The 19,117-nt window shown below is 41.2% G+C and overlaps 1 protein-coding gene across 16 annotated transcripts in view; it reads left to right on the top strand.

The window, feature by feature from the left end:
- Window positions 1–19,117, top strand: part of LOC146520023 (uncharacterized) — a 170,528-nt gene that overhangs the window by 52,692 nt on the left and 98,719 nt on the right. For 8 of the 16 annotated variants that reach the window (XR_014873928.1, XR_014873929.1, XR_014873927.1 and 5 more), the window contains exons 1-2: window positions 10,340–10,464; window positions 10,787–11,470. Coding sequence is in view for 2 of the 16 variants with exons in the window: in XM_085158346.1 (XP_085014472.1) it covers window positions 329–386; window positions 9,697–9,782 (144 nt within the window). In the remaining 14 variants the exon portion in view is untranslated. The other 8 variants (XR_014873925.1, XR_014873926.1, XR_014873921.1 and 5 more) reach the window with 4 other exon arrangements.

Raw genomic sequence — 19,117 nt, 5'->3', positions numbered from 1 at the left:
TTTGCTTCACTCATCTGTATTTGTAATCATAATTTACCTTCAGCCAGGAAGGGAAAATAATTATAGCTACTCCAAGAACATGAGTCAACTTCTGTTGACATTTCAGTGTGATGTTATCAAACTCTGCACACCTATATAACATAATAACAGGTTTACAGGAAGGAACACTCGATGCAAAAATGCAATTCCTTCTCAGCATAGTCCTACAATAATAATTAAGCTTTATTCAACATCTCGTATTTAACGCTTGATTCCTGCATATTCGGTTGTTTGCATTTATATTTAAGATTAAAATGAGTATGCCTTATTTGTGTTCTGTATTTTTCAGCCACTGATGACCAGTCTGGGAGGTGAGCCAGAGCACCTGGCTGACTGGGGTTCAGTAGGTAAACCAATCCTTGATGTCATCCTCAGTGTGTTGGCAGCAGACTCTGGACTTTGTGTCACAGGTGGTAATTGTGCATTGCAATGCTTGGGAGAAGAATGAGTTGTAATTTCAACGTTTGCCCCTAATAAAAATGCAGATCCTTCACCATCATAAAGAGCTACTGTGAGGTTTATAGTCCATTGTAAGCACTATAAATGCCAGCTAGTAGAAAGAGGTGAGACACCTAATGTTTGTTCTGTGTGTGTGTGTCTAATATATATTTTATATCAGTGGCTTACTCTCGCTTATGTATACATCATCCCTTTCTTTATTAATTTATTACAACCCAAACCTCTAAACCTACACCCACTGATTCCTAAATTATTGTGAGTGATGATACTGTGACCTCCGCATTTAAGAAAAGGGGCCACCAACAGTGGATGTGTTGCAGTATCTCGTCTTTCAAAAGTAGTGCCCCATTCAGCCCCTATAAACCACACACACACCAAAACACACGCATACTTCTTAGAATATATCATCCAACCTTTACAACCCACCACCACATACTACTTAACTTGCCCACTTCTCTTTGCCCTTAGATCTGTTTTCCCCTCAAACCCACATTATCTCGCAATATGGTTGCGCAGTTAAGTGCTGAGGGTGTATTTCAGATTGTGGGAAATATATACAATGCTGCCACAGATATGGTTTAGTTGTGCTTTGGCCCTGGTATTATGTTTCTCTTTAAGTGTCTTTTTCTCTAACACTTTGATAGCCATCTGAAAGACAGGATTTTATAAGTTTAGAGTTCATAAAAACAAAGACGCATTCATTTTATATGCAGATGCACGACATCGCTAAGGTTGATGTAGACAGGGTCTGTTATCTTATGAGTCAGAAGTGTCGCTTTGTTCTTTTGTTGTATTTAAATTTGACATGCATCGGTGGATTAATTCATTCTTTTTAAACTCTTTCTGGACTTTGAATGTGCTGAAATACACTTATTTCAAGAACGACTACAGCATAAAAGCAATTTCAAGCACGTTGAAAGCTGCCGTGGACTCTTTCTCTGTTGGGGTTCTGAATATAGATTTAAGGGGCATACGTGTTAGAGGCACATAATGGTTTAAACAGAGATCATGGGACACTGTATCTACCCAGGGGGAGGGAGAGTATGCTTTTACTCGTGGATTGTGATGATCCTCATGTGTGCACTGAGTCGTATACAGTAAGCGTGATATATCACACAAATTATTGCTACTTGACTTCTTAAATGCAAAGATAACACAAACCCTATGTAATTATTTCTTGAAAGGTGGGCTTGCAAATGAAAACCTTCAAATTGTTCAAACAGAACTTCCTTCTCTCTGTGTTTCATCTCTTCTGGCTAAAGGCAACAGTCAGTCACTCATATTTCCCTGTATTTGCCTGCAGGGAGAACACATTAACCTGCCTCTGCTGTCACGCTAGCTTACAGTTGTGTGAGTCAGCGTCAGCAAGTGAAATTGGACCTCGGCATACCATTCTCACACATCAAAGGCGCATGCTAAAGTGACTCCATACGCTGAGCCTCCATGGCATGGTGTACACAGGATTCAAAAGAACCAGTCGGGAAAGAAATCACAAAATGTTCTGAGGTCATTCAGTTTGCGGGAACCAAAAGGGGACAAGGGTGACAAAATAAGAGCTAAAGCTAATTATACTGATACAGTAAATCATAGTAAATGTTTACTTTTATTTTGAAGTGGTTGTTAAGATATATTTACGATTCAGAGTAAGAGGCCATGTTCCTTTTAAATCAGTAATGCGAAATATAGTATAAGAAAGTGGTGATTATGTCATAACAAAAATGAAATATGGCTTTCTAATTTTTGGTAGTTGGAAATCAGCTCTTTTTAGGTTTTTTTTTTCTGAAAATATGCACCAATGATGACAATCACAACACACTTTTTGCTTTTTATTGTTGATTATTTTTTTGTATTCAGAGGTGCTTTGCCAATGTGCTTCTTTTCTTCTGCTGGAGCGTGCCAGACAGCAGTCATTATCGTCCAACTCAACCCTGTTATTAGATGACTGGCTTGTGGGGAAGACTGTTTGCAAACAGCTGCCTGACGTGACCAGAGAGAAAGTGACACAGACAAGACAGCAACAGAACACCCTGAATTTTGCCTTTGTGACAGCTTTCTCTATTAATAAAACATTACAGTGTGGAAAAAGTAGAAGTGCAGCACTCACCAAATTTAACAAAAAAAAGAGAGAACTTTGATAGCAGCTTTCATTTGCGTGACTTTCTGTCAAAATTACATTAGCCTTCTAACTTCTCAAAAAAGCACAGTTTGTATTATTGGCTAATTTTATGGATACATACTGAAATATTTCCCACATGATGCGGGTAATGAAAGGGAACAATGGTTCCTTGAGGAGCCATGTGGTACAAATTTACAGAGAAAACTTGTTTCACTGTTTAGTTACCACTTTGTTGGTCTCCCTCCAAGCACACCTTGGGGTGTGAAGAAGGACAATACAGCCCTTTCAGAGCTCTGACCCAACCATCACACCTATCCAGGACGGGGACAAAAGCAATTGTTCGCAATGAAAGCAGAGAGAGAGAGAGAGACAGAAATGAGCTCAATATGAAACAATGGACTCAGATGGCAAAAAATATTACACAGTTTAAGTTACAGGAAAGGTGGTGGATTGTAAAAATGTGTGGGAAATTGAGAATTTCTGATATTTTCATTTAGAGTGTTTGTGCCATATTCAGTGGTCCAGTGACAAGCAGCTGTGGCTGTAAGAAATATCTATTTAGTCCCCTGCACCAATTGCTTCATATCCCCTATCAAACAACCCCTTTGTGTCACTGTTTCGTCCAAGCACAGTGAAACAGTGAGCTGCATTGACGAGATGCAGACAGATTATCTTGTTTGAATGGCTTTTCCAGAGCAGCAGAAAGGCCAGAACAACAATAGGTAACTTGTTGTAGGCACAACAAATCTAATATTCATTTAACATAGCCTTGTTGTACGCTACCCGTGGGGGCTTCTCAAGCTGGTACAGTAACTGTTTGTATTTGCATAATACACTTCACCTCTGCAGGGCTACTAATTGGGCTGGTTGGAAGGAGCCAAAAGCCCCTGATGAAAGAGAGCAGCAGGCACAGTGATCACAGGAGACAACAATGAAGGGATTGAAATAATTTCTTTTGTGGCTGTATGGGACTGTCTTTTCCTCTCTGACAGTCTGACTTTCCCAAATACAAAAAAAGAGCAGACAGGGGTTCACAGGGCAGTAAGGTGGTGCAGTGGTTAGCGCTGTTGCTTCACAGCATGAAGGTCCTGGGATCAAATCCACCTGTTGGCTGTGGCTGTTCTGTGTGTTCTTGTGTGCTCTTTCTGGATATGTTTGCTTCCTCCCAAAGCCGTAGCCATGCATGGGGTTATTTAATTGGTCATTCTTAATTGAGCGTCGGTGTCAGTGTGATTGGTTGTGTGGTCCAGGGTGCACCCCACCTTTTACTGCTATGACAGCAGTAAAATGCTGCGATGCTGAATTGGATCAGGAGAAAAAAAACTGATAGATGGAGGCAGGACTCATGTATTACATTTATTTATCAATTAATCTGAAAGAATCCTAAATCTTTGTTCATATATGATCTAAGCATACTGGAGAACAGTGATGTGTATATGCAGTTGTCTCTCATGTGTGAACTTTGCAAGCACTTTTGGGTTTGTTACTACGCAGCATTTGAGTATGTGTACAGGCATGCACGTTTGTGTGGGTTTCGCATTGTGTGTGTGTGTGTGTGTCCTTGACATGATAAAACGATTCTCCTTTTCTCTTGCATTCATTTTCAGTGATTTCAGCTCTATTCGATGCTGCTAACATTGGCACAGAGGTTTTGGTTTTCCCCTGCTTAGCCATGACGGTCATTAATCATGGATCTTCGTGTATCGGAACCTGACAGGACTTTTCATAGCTTCACAGTTTGTGGTGAAGTGCAGCTCAAAGGAAGTGCGTGACTGAGGTTGGCAGTAGTACTAGAGCTTGAGTCTGCAGACCAGATTTCGACTTGTTTTATTACCTTCCCCAGGAGTTTAAGTGTTAGATCATAATCATTCACGCACACACCAATAAATATTTTGGAAGTTATTCACACATATTTTTGTATGTCAGTAAAAGCTGTACCAAAACCATGTACAACACCTGAAACAGAAAATTGAAGGTTACACAAGTTGAAAGCGGTTAAAACAGTATAATTTCTTTCTGATTTAAATCAGTGAGAAATCCATTTTTTCCCTTTTCTCATATTTTGGATTGTCAGATCATATCACGATGGTGGTGCTCAGTAGCGTTGCCACCTCACAGAAAGCAGGCTCTGGGCTGTGTTTTCATTTTCCCCTCACTGACCGTACACACTTTTTAAGTTAATCTAAACTGTCATTAGATGTGGTTTTCTGTCTCTCTTTTATCCCTATGATGGGCTGGAAACGTATCCAGGGTGTACCCCCACCAGATTATTTTCTAGTGTGCCAAAGGTAATTTTGTTGGTATCGATATTACCAGAAGTGACAGCAGAGCTGGCATGTTTTTATCTTATGAGTCTGTGACAAAATGCGGTTCTTGGAGCACCGACTATCGTGGAAACTAGCAGAAAGGCAGTTTTGCGTAACCTGGCTGGCAAGCTTTAGCATATGGTGCCAACTCTAAGGGATGCAGTCATAGGATGTGACATGCATGTAGTTAGCAATTAAATATTAAGTGCTTGTATATTACAATCTAACCTTAGATAAATTCTTGAAAGCTGCAGGCAGAACCATCTAAGAGCTTAGACTACTCTCAGGAGGATCTTGGGGTTTGGTGTCTTGCCCAAGGAAACTTCAACACACCAACCCCGTGTTTATCGGTCTCCGGTATCTGAGACTTTGTTGTGGCCAGTGTGATTCCAGGAGGAATTCTAGTTTTGATTCTGGCAACATTAACTTGAATTAAAAAAGCAAATTTATTGAAATAAGTCTTGTTGGTTTTGTCCATAACTTTGAATTGAATTGAATCTTTATTTTGAACATGTTAAAAAAAATACAAGCACATAGAAATAAAAAAGAGACAAACTTCATGTAATGTAACACAATATTGCAGGGCAAACTGGTTAAAAAAAAAAACAAATACAACAAACAGGAAAGGAGCAACACAGACAAAGGAGACGAACGTTCAGTAACAGAAAACGTGTGTGTAAAGTGTTTGTGAAACTGAATGTTTAGAGTCAATCAGATATTTAACCAGTTTCTCGAGCAACAGAAAGAAACTTCATGTCCTCTATAGGAAACAGGTGCTGAGTCAGTGAGGAGAGGAATTTCAGAAGAATGGGGAGGGAAAGGTAGCGTGTCAGAGGGTGCATGAGCGAGAGACCGAGAATGAGAGGTGTGTGGTGTGTAAAAGAGTGTGAGTAAGCCTTGGAGCTGAGGAAAGAACAAGGGGAGGAGACTCTCCGGGGATTGCGTGCGGACATCAAATGTTTACCTGTAACAAAGAGAAAGGGGAAGGTGTAGAAGGCAAAAAAGGAGAGGAAAAAAAGGCCGTGGTTTACAGGGGTGGGCGGGGACCCGAAGCCTAAAGCATGAGCTTCGCACGCAACTTAACAATACTACCTTTATGAAGACTGTATTTCATTAGTCAGTGAGCACACACACACTCACATGAGATAGTGTTGGTGTTATACATACCCACAAGCACACACCGACACAAGTCAAGGAATTTAACAGGAATAGATAAGTGGTGGCATTCACACTGCAGCTCTCCTTGTCACACAATGGAAAAGGTTAAGGAAGATCAAAGGCACTTAGATTATTTTAAGGCAAACATGTTTTTTTTTAACACCAAATGGGACAAAATAACTGATGCCATCTGTGGAACAGCTGGAGTTTCTGTTTGGCAGAGATATTTACTTGTGACTGTCCAAGCTCAACCCAGAACTAAAACTTCTCAAAGCAGATGTTTAGCATTCCCACACATTCCAGACCCTCCCCATAGTTACCCTGTTCATTTTTTTCTCTATAATTGCCCAACAAATCACAACAAAATGAGAGACAGCTTTTGTTGCTGAAAGTACAGAGAGTGTCAGTAATTCACCAACAGGTGACCCCCCTTTTACTTTCTTTGGGGGGTCTCTCTCAATCTGCAATCTACAGTATCTGCATGACTCTCCGTGTCAAAATTGCCTTATCTGCAACGAGAATAAAAAGGCTGGAAAAACATGGGTTGGCGTAGAACTGATAATAGATTACTATCAACAAGCACGTCGTGTATTTACATTGTGTGCTCTCAATTATAGACCTTTAAAGTGACACCTCTGAATAATCTCTCTACGAATAACATTCACACCTATTAAGACACGTTTTTCTTTTTTTACCATTTGATAGTGTGTTGTATATTCCCCTTCATAATACTGCACATACAAAATATCCTCAACACAATTATAACTTTTACAAAATCCAACATTTCAACTTTTTGGATATAAAAAAAAACTGTCAGTCACTGCTCTGATTGGCAACTTGCGTGTAAAAGGCAGAGTTGTTGGGATTTAGCTCAGGGCGCCTGCGGTCAGCGCAATATGTGTACTGTAAATAATTTGGCTGTGTATCTTGTGTGATTGTGTGAGCAGGGAGGGAGAGACGGGCAAGCGAGCTACGCACACACTGGGATCAGGGCTTCCTCTCCTGCGAGTATCAGCAGTCAGAGCGCAAGGTACAATAGGGAGCATTGTTCACCTGGCAGGCCCCTGCTTGCCGACTCCCCCTCCATACCTGAGCACAGAGACAGGTGTATTTCTCCTAGTCACGCATAGCCCTGCCACACTCCCAGCTGCCTACACACTGCTTGCCACCAAAATCTACCCCCCCCCAACCCCTCCCCACACACACAGACATTTAGAAAAGCATCCAGAGGAAAAATTTTTAAAAAGGCTTCATATGCTTATTCTCCAACTAGAGGTGTAAAATTACTCATAGTATTTCCCCTATTTGAACAATTTCAGCCTCACCTTCATTTTTCCCTGTTTAAAATTTTAAACTTCATGAGGGCTCTTTGTAGAGTCACCAAGCCAGAACTCATGCTCCTTGAAATGCATGCACAAGTATGCAGCTGCATGCCCCTTGGTGCTTAGTGTGTTCATAATTAGAGCTCTAAATTTAGGTTTTTATAGACTAAGGTTTGCTCTTTGACATAGAAACCCAATAAACCAAGACACCTGCAATGGTCAAACTATGCTACACGCCAGCAAGGGTGTGTTTCTCCGAATAAATTCCGCCTGTGCCCAGTGAAAGAGTGAATGAGTCATACAGACTACATGTCAGTGGTTCTGTAAGCCTAGTCCAGGCCAAAAGTTCATTTAATTTCTCCTCAAGTGAGAAAACTTGGTTGGGTAAACACTGGAACTCCAGTTACAGTTTGACATCTTAATGCAGGATGAGATGAGAAAGGCTTGAGCGAACTGATTTACCAAAATCTTTACGGTTAGCATCAATCAAATGAGGGGGTTTGAGGGGGATTGTGCCATTGATTACATGGTTTTCTTTGAAAGGCTCTCTCTTCCATAGATCTGACTCCCTAAGGTGCTGGAAGGAATCCAGCTCTATCAGTCTCATAGCACAAGAGGATTAGCTCTTTATCCTGGGTGATTCTATAGAAAAGAGGTACACGCCACATTGTGTCTCATTATGTAAAACTGGTGAAAGCCATTTTTAGTTTCACATGAGAAATTTTCACCCACTTCAGTGAGAAACCTTGCCTTGACCTCTGTTTTGCTACACTTTGCCCATTCCCACAGGCGTGCCAAAAAAACAGGCGGAAATCTGCATGTTGGCTGTATGTGAAATTACATGAGCTGCCAACATGGAATCTAACCTCATGTTTCCTGGCTGATATTTACCCAATTAATTCCCAGGCGGATGTAGAAGTAATAACACTCATGAGAAGTGGGAAAGTGAGAAAATAAAGAACGGAAACCTAAGCAGACTAGCAATTTTGTGGTTGGGGCCATACCAGAGAAACAGCATATAGTTATTGGGAAATATGTGTCATTGTGTCATCCACCCTGTTATTTCTGTAAGGTCATTACCATCCTTCCCCCTGTCCCCACCTGTGATCCAGCTTATGTCCCTCTATAAGAGCAGAGGTATGGCCTTCAGTAATGTCTCTCTTTTAGTCTCATAGGCTCTTCTTTATATCCTGCTGAAAGCTCAGGTACTCAGGGTCACATAAGGAAACATTTGATCCCAGTCTGGTTGAATAGAGCCTTGTGTTGGATGTAGTCAAAGAGATACAAGGGGATAGGACATCCAAACAGTCCAACACAAGGGCTCTGCTCTGAAGTCCCTCTCTGTCTGAGCTGGGCCAGTAATGAATGTGCTCTAGTCTTAATCACTCTCAGAGCACACACTGGAGATATGACTGACTCAATTGTCCTCGTCTCTATGTTTTCTACGTTGAAAGCAGAAGGTCATGAGGGTCATCGCTTTCAGTAAATATTAGATTTGTTTCACCCACTCCAGGTGATGGCGGCCCCGCTTGGCTCCTTTGCCAGTAGATTTCCACATATCATAAGTTTTACACTTGCACGACTGTCTGTGGGTGTACACTCAGTCTCGTTTCCTCGGGATTTTTTTTTAATGCATTCCTCCTTTTTCCTCCCATCTGTGTGAGACGCATTCAGCATGGGTTTGTGCTCCCTGGATATGATTATCCTTGTCACACCAATCTGGAAAACATTTGTGTGCACATTAGCACATATCTACAGACGCATGCTGGCATGAGTGGAGACACGGTGTAGGAGGATGCACACAAGTGAGCATAAACACATTTGCAGGCAGTTGCACAAACAACCTGGAAATCCCACCCGCGCATGCTTTAGGGGATACACTGAGAAGCAATGCATTTTCATTTGATTTAATACTGCTGTTCAGCTGGCTGCTGGCTTAACATGAAAGCTGGCACACTGTGTTTACATTCATCACATTGTTTTGGATAAGGGATAAACACCTCTTAATTACCCCATGGCAGATAATTGCCTCAACTAATACTTTAATTCAGTCTTGATTAATGATTAATGAGCTACGAGAGAACTTGTGGAAGAAGCGAGGTCGACACAGTGAACCAGATTAAAAAAGTGCAGCCCTCCTTTTCTTTCTTTTTTCCTTTCTTCCTTTTTTTTAAAGGAAAGAAAAAAATCCTTCACACTGCAGCGGTGGCTTAGGAATGTGAGACAGGAATGCTGTTGAGTTACTATAAAGGGGGTTTGATCACTGAAAACAATGTCTTTGTGTTTTCGTCCCCAGCGCTAGTCACGCAATGCTGTGTGCGCAAACCTCCAGCAACTTTTCAACCCCTGCACACAAGAAAGCCATCAAGTACCTGCAATTGACAGAATCGCGTGCAATTCAGGTACTCCTGGACTGGACTGGATCACAGCCAAAAGAACAAAGTAAAAAGTGGAATGGAACGGTGCCAGGCCCTGTGTGAATAGGAGTAATGTATAGGGAAGGGAAGTATAATAGACTGATATAACTTCTAGTGAATATACTTTTTTATTTATTCATGTTTTTTTCCCCTTTGGTTTGGGTCAGAGGTTATCAGCTTTACTCCCTTAATCCCAGCTTTGTGTCACTTATATCCTCTCTGCTGTGTTTTAGTCATAAACGCTTCATCAGAGTACTTCTTAAATATGATGAAGTAAAAAACACAACAAAATCACAAATCACAGCAAACATGCATGCAAGCTTTGACTCCACAGTTCACAGGGAGTGAGAACAAATGTCCAGCTTTACTTAGCTTCAGCTTCTTGTAACTAAGTGGGTTCTGTTCTGATTTTGATCTGTGCTCCATTCCCGTGAATCCAGGCCTCGTTTTGAAGTTTGAGAGCGTGATCCCGGCAATACAAGCAAGCCTGGAGGTGGTTAGGACATGAAAGTGAGGTAAGAAAGACAAGAGATTCATTCATGGGAAGGTGATTCAAGGCACCGACATCTCTGTATCTCTGCACAGCTACAGATGATCATTATTACTCACACACACTGCTCACACGCAACCTGGAATGAAACTGACAGGTGATGAACGATTGCAACAGAGATTGTAACAGCTGATATCCATGACAGCTTTACTGATATTTAGAGAATAATAATACTAATACTAATACTGCTAATAATAATAATAATGATAATATGATCTAATTTCTAATGCCTGTAACTGTTTTAAAAGTTATTTTAAAACTTTTAAAAGTTTAAAAGTTATTTCACCTTTGCTTTACTTTCATTATTTTAAGGTTAACCTGTGAAATCATTTCATTGCGTTCCGTGTTTTCTTTCTTACTTTTTTTGTCTTTAAAAACTGCTTTTAAGGTTTAAACCTGCTGCTGTTTTCTTATTCCAGTTAACTCCACTTACCGTCATGCATTGCGAAACTACGTTTGGTGAAAGCAGCATGTGCTGAGGTGCTCCGCACAAACTATGGCTCAGTGAAGCTGCGGCTCTTAACGAGAGCGCGTCGTGTCAGCAGAGACTCTGGCTGCAGCTGCCGCAGAGACCATCATTGCGCTGGACCCTAAGGAGGAATCAGCATCTTCGGAAATAATCGTTCTGATTGCTTTGCTGGATTTGCCTGGGCGTAAATCGTTTAATACTGGGGCTCTTTGGACGCATTAACGGGATTAATCGCGACATTGACAAACGTGGAGAAGTTATTATTATTATTGTTTTGTGTTTTTGTTTAAACGTGATCACGATGATAGCAGCTGATGGATTGAAAACTCCAGCTATGGATCTTTTCGCGTGTTATAAGAAAATGCTGACTTCAGTCTGGGATGAGTTTCTACTCCTGCCACAGATTCAGCTGCTGGACAAGTCTCTTGGGATATTTGGGATACACGCGTGGTCAAGTGCTGACATTTTCATAGATGGTTAATGTTATATGCTGATTTCGGAAATGAAATCTGTATTTTGTGGATTTTTTTTTTAAATTTTGCACAGTTGGATATCTTGGATTATGTTTTGGAAGCTGTGCTCCAGTGGATGTCCAGTGATTTGGATAATATGTGCGCATCTCCTGATTCCGCAGGTATGTGGACAACGTCAATATAAAAACCCCTTTGTCAGCAAAAAATATAAGTATGCTTGACCTATGGAGGTTTGTATTTATGTTATACATTCGCGACGTGACAATGCATTCAGCACTGTCTGCTTTGGCCAAAGGTTCTGTTCTTATCTTCTCAACACACCCACATGGGTGCCCATATCTTCTCTACCAAATTATAATTTATATTGAAATTCTTTTGGAAATGGACTCATTAGGAACATACTTATACATACAAACACAGAAGGTGTGTTTCTGCTCATTGTCAGTTGGGAGCTGTGTATTTTGACAAAGGAAGCTTCACCAAACTCTCATTAAGTTCACCTGTTCAGTAGGTGAGAACTCTTCTTTATTATTCTCTAACATCATTACACATGCATCGGTAAATGTTACAGAAGAGGGAAAATGGCTCAATTTAATATTTCACATGCATGGGTTGAGCACAGCCATTGGCTATGCACCTGCACTGCCGGGTGTTCACAGCCTAGAGCGCAATGACCTGTTATAAGTTGTTAAAGACCAGGTGCAGCTGAAATAAATCCACAGTGTGGATACAGTGTTCATAAAAAGGAGCATGCCCTCCCACCGCTCATACAGTAACTCCATTCAAGGTGAGAGGAAAGTGCTTTGAGCACTATACCGTTGACCTCAGTGGTACTGGAACACCTGTCAATCATCTATCAATCTATCTATCTATCTATCTATCTATCTATCTATCTGGAATGTAATTGGATTATGTTGAACCTACAAGTCCATGTGATCACCCAACTGATAAACATGCTCAGAATAGCGTGACATAACCTGCTTTTACAAGCCTTGTGTGACTTAACGGCATTGCATTCATAATGGGTGCTGTATGTGTGTGTCTGTGTTTTCCTTCATTTGCTGAAGCCTCCACTTTCACCTGTCTTCATCTTTCACTACCCAGTCCCCTCAATCCCACGCACTTCTGTAGCAATGAAGAATTTATTCTGTTGTGGTTGTGGGAGGGCACAGAGCTCCACTATATGTCCGTATACAGCTTAGAGCACCGACTGAGCACCCCTCCGTCCACACACACACACACACACACACACACACACACACACACACACACACACACACACACACACACACACACACACACACACCACCTCTATTAAAAATCTTCTCCAAACAAGACCCCCTTTCTCCACTGAAGAGCGACCCTCTGTCTAATGCCAAGTGACTCTCATGGCCAGCATTGACGGTGGGACACTTGCTTCACAAAAGGAGCTGAAGTGTCAAATAAACTCGGTCAGAGCCCCCGACACACAAGAATTCCTTTATCTGGCACCCTGGGAGGCAGACAAAGACAGACTTTGTGTCAGTGAGCAGGCCTTGACTAAACACTGGGGCTTTTTTCCCCCTTACTCCTCTTCTCACAACTTTTGCCTCTTCTTCCTCCTCCTCCTTTTGTAATTTAAACGGCAAAGCGGGAGCAATATCTGACCCCGGTTGCCCAGCATCTGTCCTGCGCATGGCCAACATCACCCCTTTTCCTGTTTAAGCCCATCAAAAAATAAAGATGCTTTAATGGAAGCCCACGAGTGATCAGATAGACATCAAAGCAGCCATGACGCTTCAGCAAGTGTATTTCTTTTTCTGATTCTTTTGTTTATGTTTGTCATAGCTAAAAATAGCAGGAATTTGCTTTCTCTCAGTTTTCTGTGCTGTCATATGATATGTTTGTGGTGAACCACAGCAAAGAACCATATACACACACCGGGGCAAGACTTAACAACCCTGTATTTACTCCAACCAACGTTTCAGGAGGACCTTGTCATCACTGGCAATTGAGTTTCAGCTTCAAGTTGATTTGTGTTGTCAGGAATATAATAAGCTAATCTAGTTGTTTCTATTTAGTAAGATGCAGCTGATGTTTATTAGACGATTAACACCAGTTTACACTGCCTGAATATAAATGTCACCTAAGCAAACCAGGGAGCGCGTGCAGTGTTTCTACACTGCGGTCTGAAGCAGATTACATATCTAATTACTAGTGATGGGAAAGGATCACGTGTAGCTCCCTATGCTCCTCACAGATCCTCATGTAGCTGTGACAGCCATGTGCATCAGACCCCTAAGAGTGCTATCACAGGCAGATAGTCCCGAGCACCATGCTGTTAAGGTAAACGGATAGAGTTCATGTGGTCGAGCGTGTTAATGGTGTGTTTATGAGCTTAAGCTGAGTGGTGATTTATCATGTCTAAACTCAAGGCCTACCTCAGCTCCCTGGCCCCCGATTGAGCTCACAGGGTGACAACACGCACTGAGCAGCATGACCTCCTGGTGAACTATGACTCAATGTCATGACTGCTTTTGACCACCGAAGAGAAATGGAAGGCAATAGGAACATTTGTTATTCATTATTACACAAACGGCCCTCAGGATTATCTCATCCTGTCCTCAAGTTCAAAGCTTAAGACGCAGGAAGACATCCTTACATCATTAGTGTCAGATAACGACTTAATGAGCTCGAGAAATACCAGCCTTAAAAGAAAATGCTCCTGGTATCTTTTTATATAGAGCACCATTTAAACTTTTGTGTGTGTGTGTGTTTGAATGGGCCCTAAAGTTTGTCTGAACAGGAGAACTGTCATTTATTAGTAGTGCAGGAACAATGGGGAGCTTGTCTCCGGGGTGGTGGGGGCCGGGGGGGGGGGGGGGGGGGGGGGGCAGTGGAGCCAGGGGAGGGTGGCCTGAGATTGGGCAGCAGCCTCTGACCAAGAACAAGCCCCTGTCTGATGGAGAGAACTGCTGACCCTTCCTGAGTAAAATGGCACCTTTGTTTCGAGGTGTATGTGTTTGTGTCTATGTGTTTATGTGTGTGTGTGTGTGTGTGTGAAAGGGAGAAGGAGAGAGCTTTTGAAACGCTGGAGCGCTTTATAAAGTGTTTTTCTTCTCAGGGCTTTTGGCAATTGTGTCTCCATATGTGCTGTCTCGTGTTTAAAATTTTGTGATTCTCACACGGTTCAGCTGAAGGTAGGAGGAGAGCGCAAACTGAACTGATACAGTAGCTAAATGGTCCAATATCGTGTCCTCTCGTCTTGCTCACAGTTTCAAATTCGCAGAATATTCTGAAGTTTAGAAATCACGAAACATCCTTCAAGAGCAGTCACATCAGAATGTGTACATAGCTTTTGTTAATAACACTGATAACACCCTGATGCTCTGACACCAGATCACCGTCTTAGATTTATTAGCTGTTTTTGGCGTCTTTTAACAGTCTGTGTGGTGCTTTCTTCCTGTAATGATCTCTCATAAGGGAGAGAAGTTGTTTGTTTTAAACATTGGGGGTAAAGAAAAATTAAAGGGTGCAGAGAGGAGGTGTAAATGCTGGTGGGTAATGGCAGCAGATTGCTGATTTCCTAAAGGGAAACCACAACTTAGAATGTGGCTCGTGTGTGTATATTTGCCTCAGGGTGGTGTTATCCTGGTGTGGGAGTTACCAGGAAGTGTGAGGCTGAGAGAGGCATCCAGCCTGTGCTTAGGTGAGAATGAAGAAGGCTGTTTTAGAGGAAGTAGCAAACCTGGGTGGAGGGGTTTACTGGAGCGATGCCTGGGAGGTATGACGCGAAACCTGACTTCTTTGGTTAAAAATTCCCAGTGCACTTTGTGTTTACACCTTTTGAAGTTACATAGCTGTCATATAGCCTGTCACTTCCTGTTATGTGATAAAAAAAAAACGGTATGTTTCCTGGAACTGTATTTGTGATCCTACTACCCCGTGGGCTTTTTACCTTTTGTGCATAAGAAAAACCACACTGACCTCTGCAGGAGTATAGAAGATAGAGAGTGTCAGCCCAAATGTTAAGACCAGAGAGCAAACAGTGAAAATACTCAGCAGACCACATTACAGGGGCACCTCTGTCAGCACGGGCAGACAGCTCTCCATTCTCACAGGGTGCTCTACGTACCTCAAACTTGTCCCAAAGAGGAATGATGCTAAACAAAGACTCTTACTTTAATAGTAAAACTCAAATACAAACAGCCCGCTCTGATAGTTTGCAGTGTAACAATGATGACACTAGTTTAAAATGCATTTCTTTTAAAGCAGACTTGGAGCGGACTTTCAGGTGCATTCTTAACCGTCCTTGTATGGAAAAAAAAATCTGATCGAGAGTTAGAAATACTTTAAATTCCTGACATTTCTCCCTCAGTTTTCTTGCTCCTGTTTTGGAGGGAAAATTCCTCCCTTTGTGTTTTGCTCTCATAAATGTCACATTCCACTGAACCTGTGACCACGTTCCTCCTTTACTTTGCTGGGTGTGGATTGCCATGGCTGTGTTTCAGCGAGTCACACCTATATAAGTAAGACAGAGTGGGTTTCCTTTCTTTTCCAGTTCAGTCTTTCATTCCTTTTTTCTTTTCTTTTGTCTCCAGTCGGGAGGATAAAGGAGACATTTTCAGTGTGAAGAGGAGCGTGAAATTTCCTGTGTGACCTCCCTGGGACACAGCAGAAAACCAGGCTCCTCAGACTGCTGTTTATGTGTGTGTTAAGTCATGTGCTCGTGTTGGAGATCCGTGCAATTGTGCGAGCTTTTAGTTTCTTTAAAAGAGATTGAATGTCATCAACTCGCAGTCGTCTCCACATAAAATGCTTGATTAAGGTTGATTGTTTGATACCTTTGGTTTTCTTGACGCATAGAGGCTCATTGTTAAATTAAAATTTAGGCCTGATAAGTAGGGGGGCAGATGCTGAGCAGGCCAGTGTGTTGTGCTGTCAAACTATTACTTTGAGCCCTGACAGACAGGGAAGAATTTGCTTGCCAGTGTCACTGAACAGAGTCACAGACTTACAGCACCAAAGTAGTTAAATTGACTGGAAGTTGTCCTCTACTTGGACTGTCATCAGAAGGCTTCAATCAAATAAGCAGAGCCATTCATGTTTCCCAGTGGACTGATTTATTTTGTTATCTTACATTGGCTTAAAATGAAATCTGGGCTTCATAGGTGTGATGTTAGTAGTCCGTGTAAAATAACACTGAGAGAATTGCTGTGCTGTAGTGCCATCTGTAGTCAAGCTTTCGGATTATCTTGATGCATGCCTTACATTCTGCTGCACTCTTGTGGTTAATGTGTGCAACAACATAATCCTGGTTTTCTGGCCTGCATTTCTTTCTGTGGCCACTTAAAATGTGTGGTGCTAATTTGAAACTTTACTCCTACCTCCAGCCAGCAAAAGTGGAAGGTTGCATCAGGAATAGCATCCAGTGAAAAATCTATGACACAACGAACATGCAGATCTGTCTGCATCCCTGTGGAAGAAGAAGGTTTATCCCTCAGGACATTAGTTTTCATTAGGATTTCTTTTTTAAGCTTTAGCAGGTTTGTGGTGGTTTTCTTAGTGCCTTTTATCTAGCGAATTATGATCACAATATCTTTATTTATTTTGAAGAAAGAAAATCGGGGTTTGAAATCAAAGAGACATTAAAATCAATGACAAAATCATCATAATTACTAGTTAAATATTATTTTTTTAAGGAATTCAAAACATTTCACACATGTCTGTGATTTTTTTTAATGACTTTCAGGAGTTATGAAAATCTCAACAATGGCATTGTCACCTTAACGGATTAAAACTTCCAGTAATTCTGGCTCTCCAAACTACAGCTGGAGAGATCACCCTTTTTTGTTCAGACAACTTTGGCTTAGCATGCTAACAAACAACACTTAGAAATTAAACTTGATAAATATTTTCTAGTGGCTAACAACTTGAGTCTTTGATGATATCCTCCTACCCTTCTACCCTCTTTGATCACACTGTGTGATGTGGGTTCCAGAGTAAAGCAAAGTAGGGGAGCTGCTGCTGTCAGATATGACACTGGGGTCCAGGTATTACTCATGCTTTGTGGACCTTATGATTTGGGTGCCCCCTCGGGCACTTTGTGCTGTTTGAACAGCGTGTGATTAATCACCCACCACCACATATATTTTTAAATGTGCAGGCTGCACTGAAAAAAAGGGGCATTTACAGATTGTGCATTCTTTTCATACTTTTCATACTGTTATCATGATCTCCCATTGTAATGTACACTCACTACACTGAATCTATCTAATGTTCATCTGTTGTAGTAGTGTAAAAATCCATCTTTGAAATCTGATCTTCTAATTTACAGTGCTTAACAAATTTATATGACAGTCTGTCATAAAAAAGGAAATCTGTTAAAATCTTGCTTGAAACTAAAAGTTTTATTGTTTTTATTAAGACAAACTTGAATTTGTTAAGCATTGCAAATTTCATTTTATGTCACAAGCTAAATAAAATATAAATAGAGTCTAAAAATTGATAGAACATAATAAAATAGTTAAAATAAATTAAAATATATCATTTTGGGGACACATTCGCTCGCTCTCTTGGTTTTCTGTGCCTTGTGACGTCCCCCACACACCTCCTTGACTTCACCACTAGAGGTCACAATTGGATCTTTTCTGTGGGGTTTCTCAAGGCCCCACTTTCTATTTGTGTTTTATTGTATTATTAAGTGGAATTAGATTACATATATCACCTGTCACAGTAGATAAACACGTTTCATATATAGTTATTACACCTTGCTGCCAATTCTGCCCTCGGTTTAACTGTAAATAACAGCAGAGCTTTCTTTCCTCTACTACAGCACAGTCATTAGTACAATATGTCCTCTACTGCTAGAGGTTGACTTTTTTTTTATCACTAAAAGTGTTTTTAATATTTTTATACTTTTATACTTACAAATGCTTTGAATAGCATCCATTCACATCCTTCACTTTTCATTTTTTTTGCAGTATTTGTAGAATGCAGTGCTGGAAGCTTCTGGTCTTGAATCTCCTGGTTGGCTGGGCCTTTCATTGTGGGTTTACGTGTTCTCCCTGTGGCTGTATAGCTTTTCTCTTGGTGCTCTGGTTTCCTCACACAGTCCAGTGACTTGCTGGTGATTTTATATTGGCTTTATGTATAGATGGAAGAGTTTATGGTGGTCATGTCTCTGTTTGATCCCTGGGATTGACTGAAAACTTTTCCAGGGTGTAACCTGCAGCTTTCTCTGTCACATCTTAGATGGGCTCGAGTCTGCATCCAGCTGACCTAACCTAAGATGGAGAAGGTTTAGGTTTGCTGTTAAGAAACTGAATGCATGGATAGATTTGCAGGTTTCCATTGCTGGTCCGGGTACATGCGACCACTAGGTGGCAATGTGGTAACATGAAATGTGGCTCTCTGTCTGGAAAATAAAAGCTAGGAAAGCTACTTTGCATGTTGCAGTGAACCTGTGATCTATGGAGTAATGGATATAGATTGGCGTTATTATCTTCTTATTACCCCTCATTCTAGCTCATCTCCCTTTGAAGATCAAAGTGGCCGCGTGCCTCTGTGTGTACCGACACCGATAAAATCAGAGTGAAGTTCAATAAAGTTCACTTTGTACATCTGTCTCCCATGACCCTTTTCCAGCCTTGCAAGTTGCTGTCAAATTACAGGAGACTCAAATATGCAGCATTTTTGATTACTGCTATCAAGATAATCTGAATAATTTCAACAAAGTTTTAAATACCTGATAATTTGATAAAGTGCTGAAAAAAAACAAAAACAGCCTTCAACGCCCACTCTGTCCTTTAGCTTGAACAACTACTGAG

This window comes from Neolamprologus multifasciatus, chromosome 4 (assembly GCF_963576455.1).
Source record: "Neolamprologus multifasciatus chromosome 4, fNeoMul1.2, whole genome shotgun sequence".
In the NCBI taxonomy this organism is placed as follows: domain Eukaryota; kingdom Metazoa; phylum Chordata; class Actinopteri; order Cichliformes; family Cichlidae; genus Neolamprologus; species Neolamprologus multifasciatus.
Note: the sequence above shows the minus strand (reverse complement) of the source record. Positions and strands in the feature narration are given on the sequence as shown.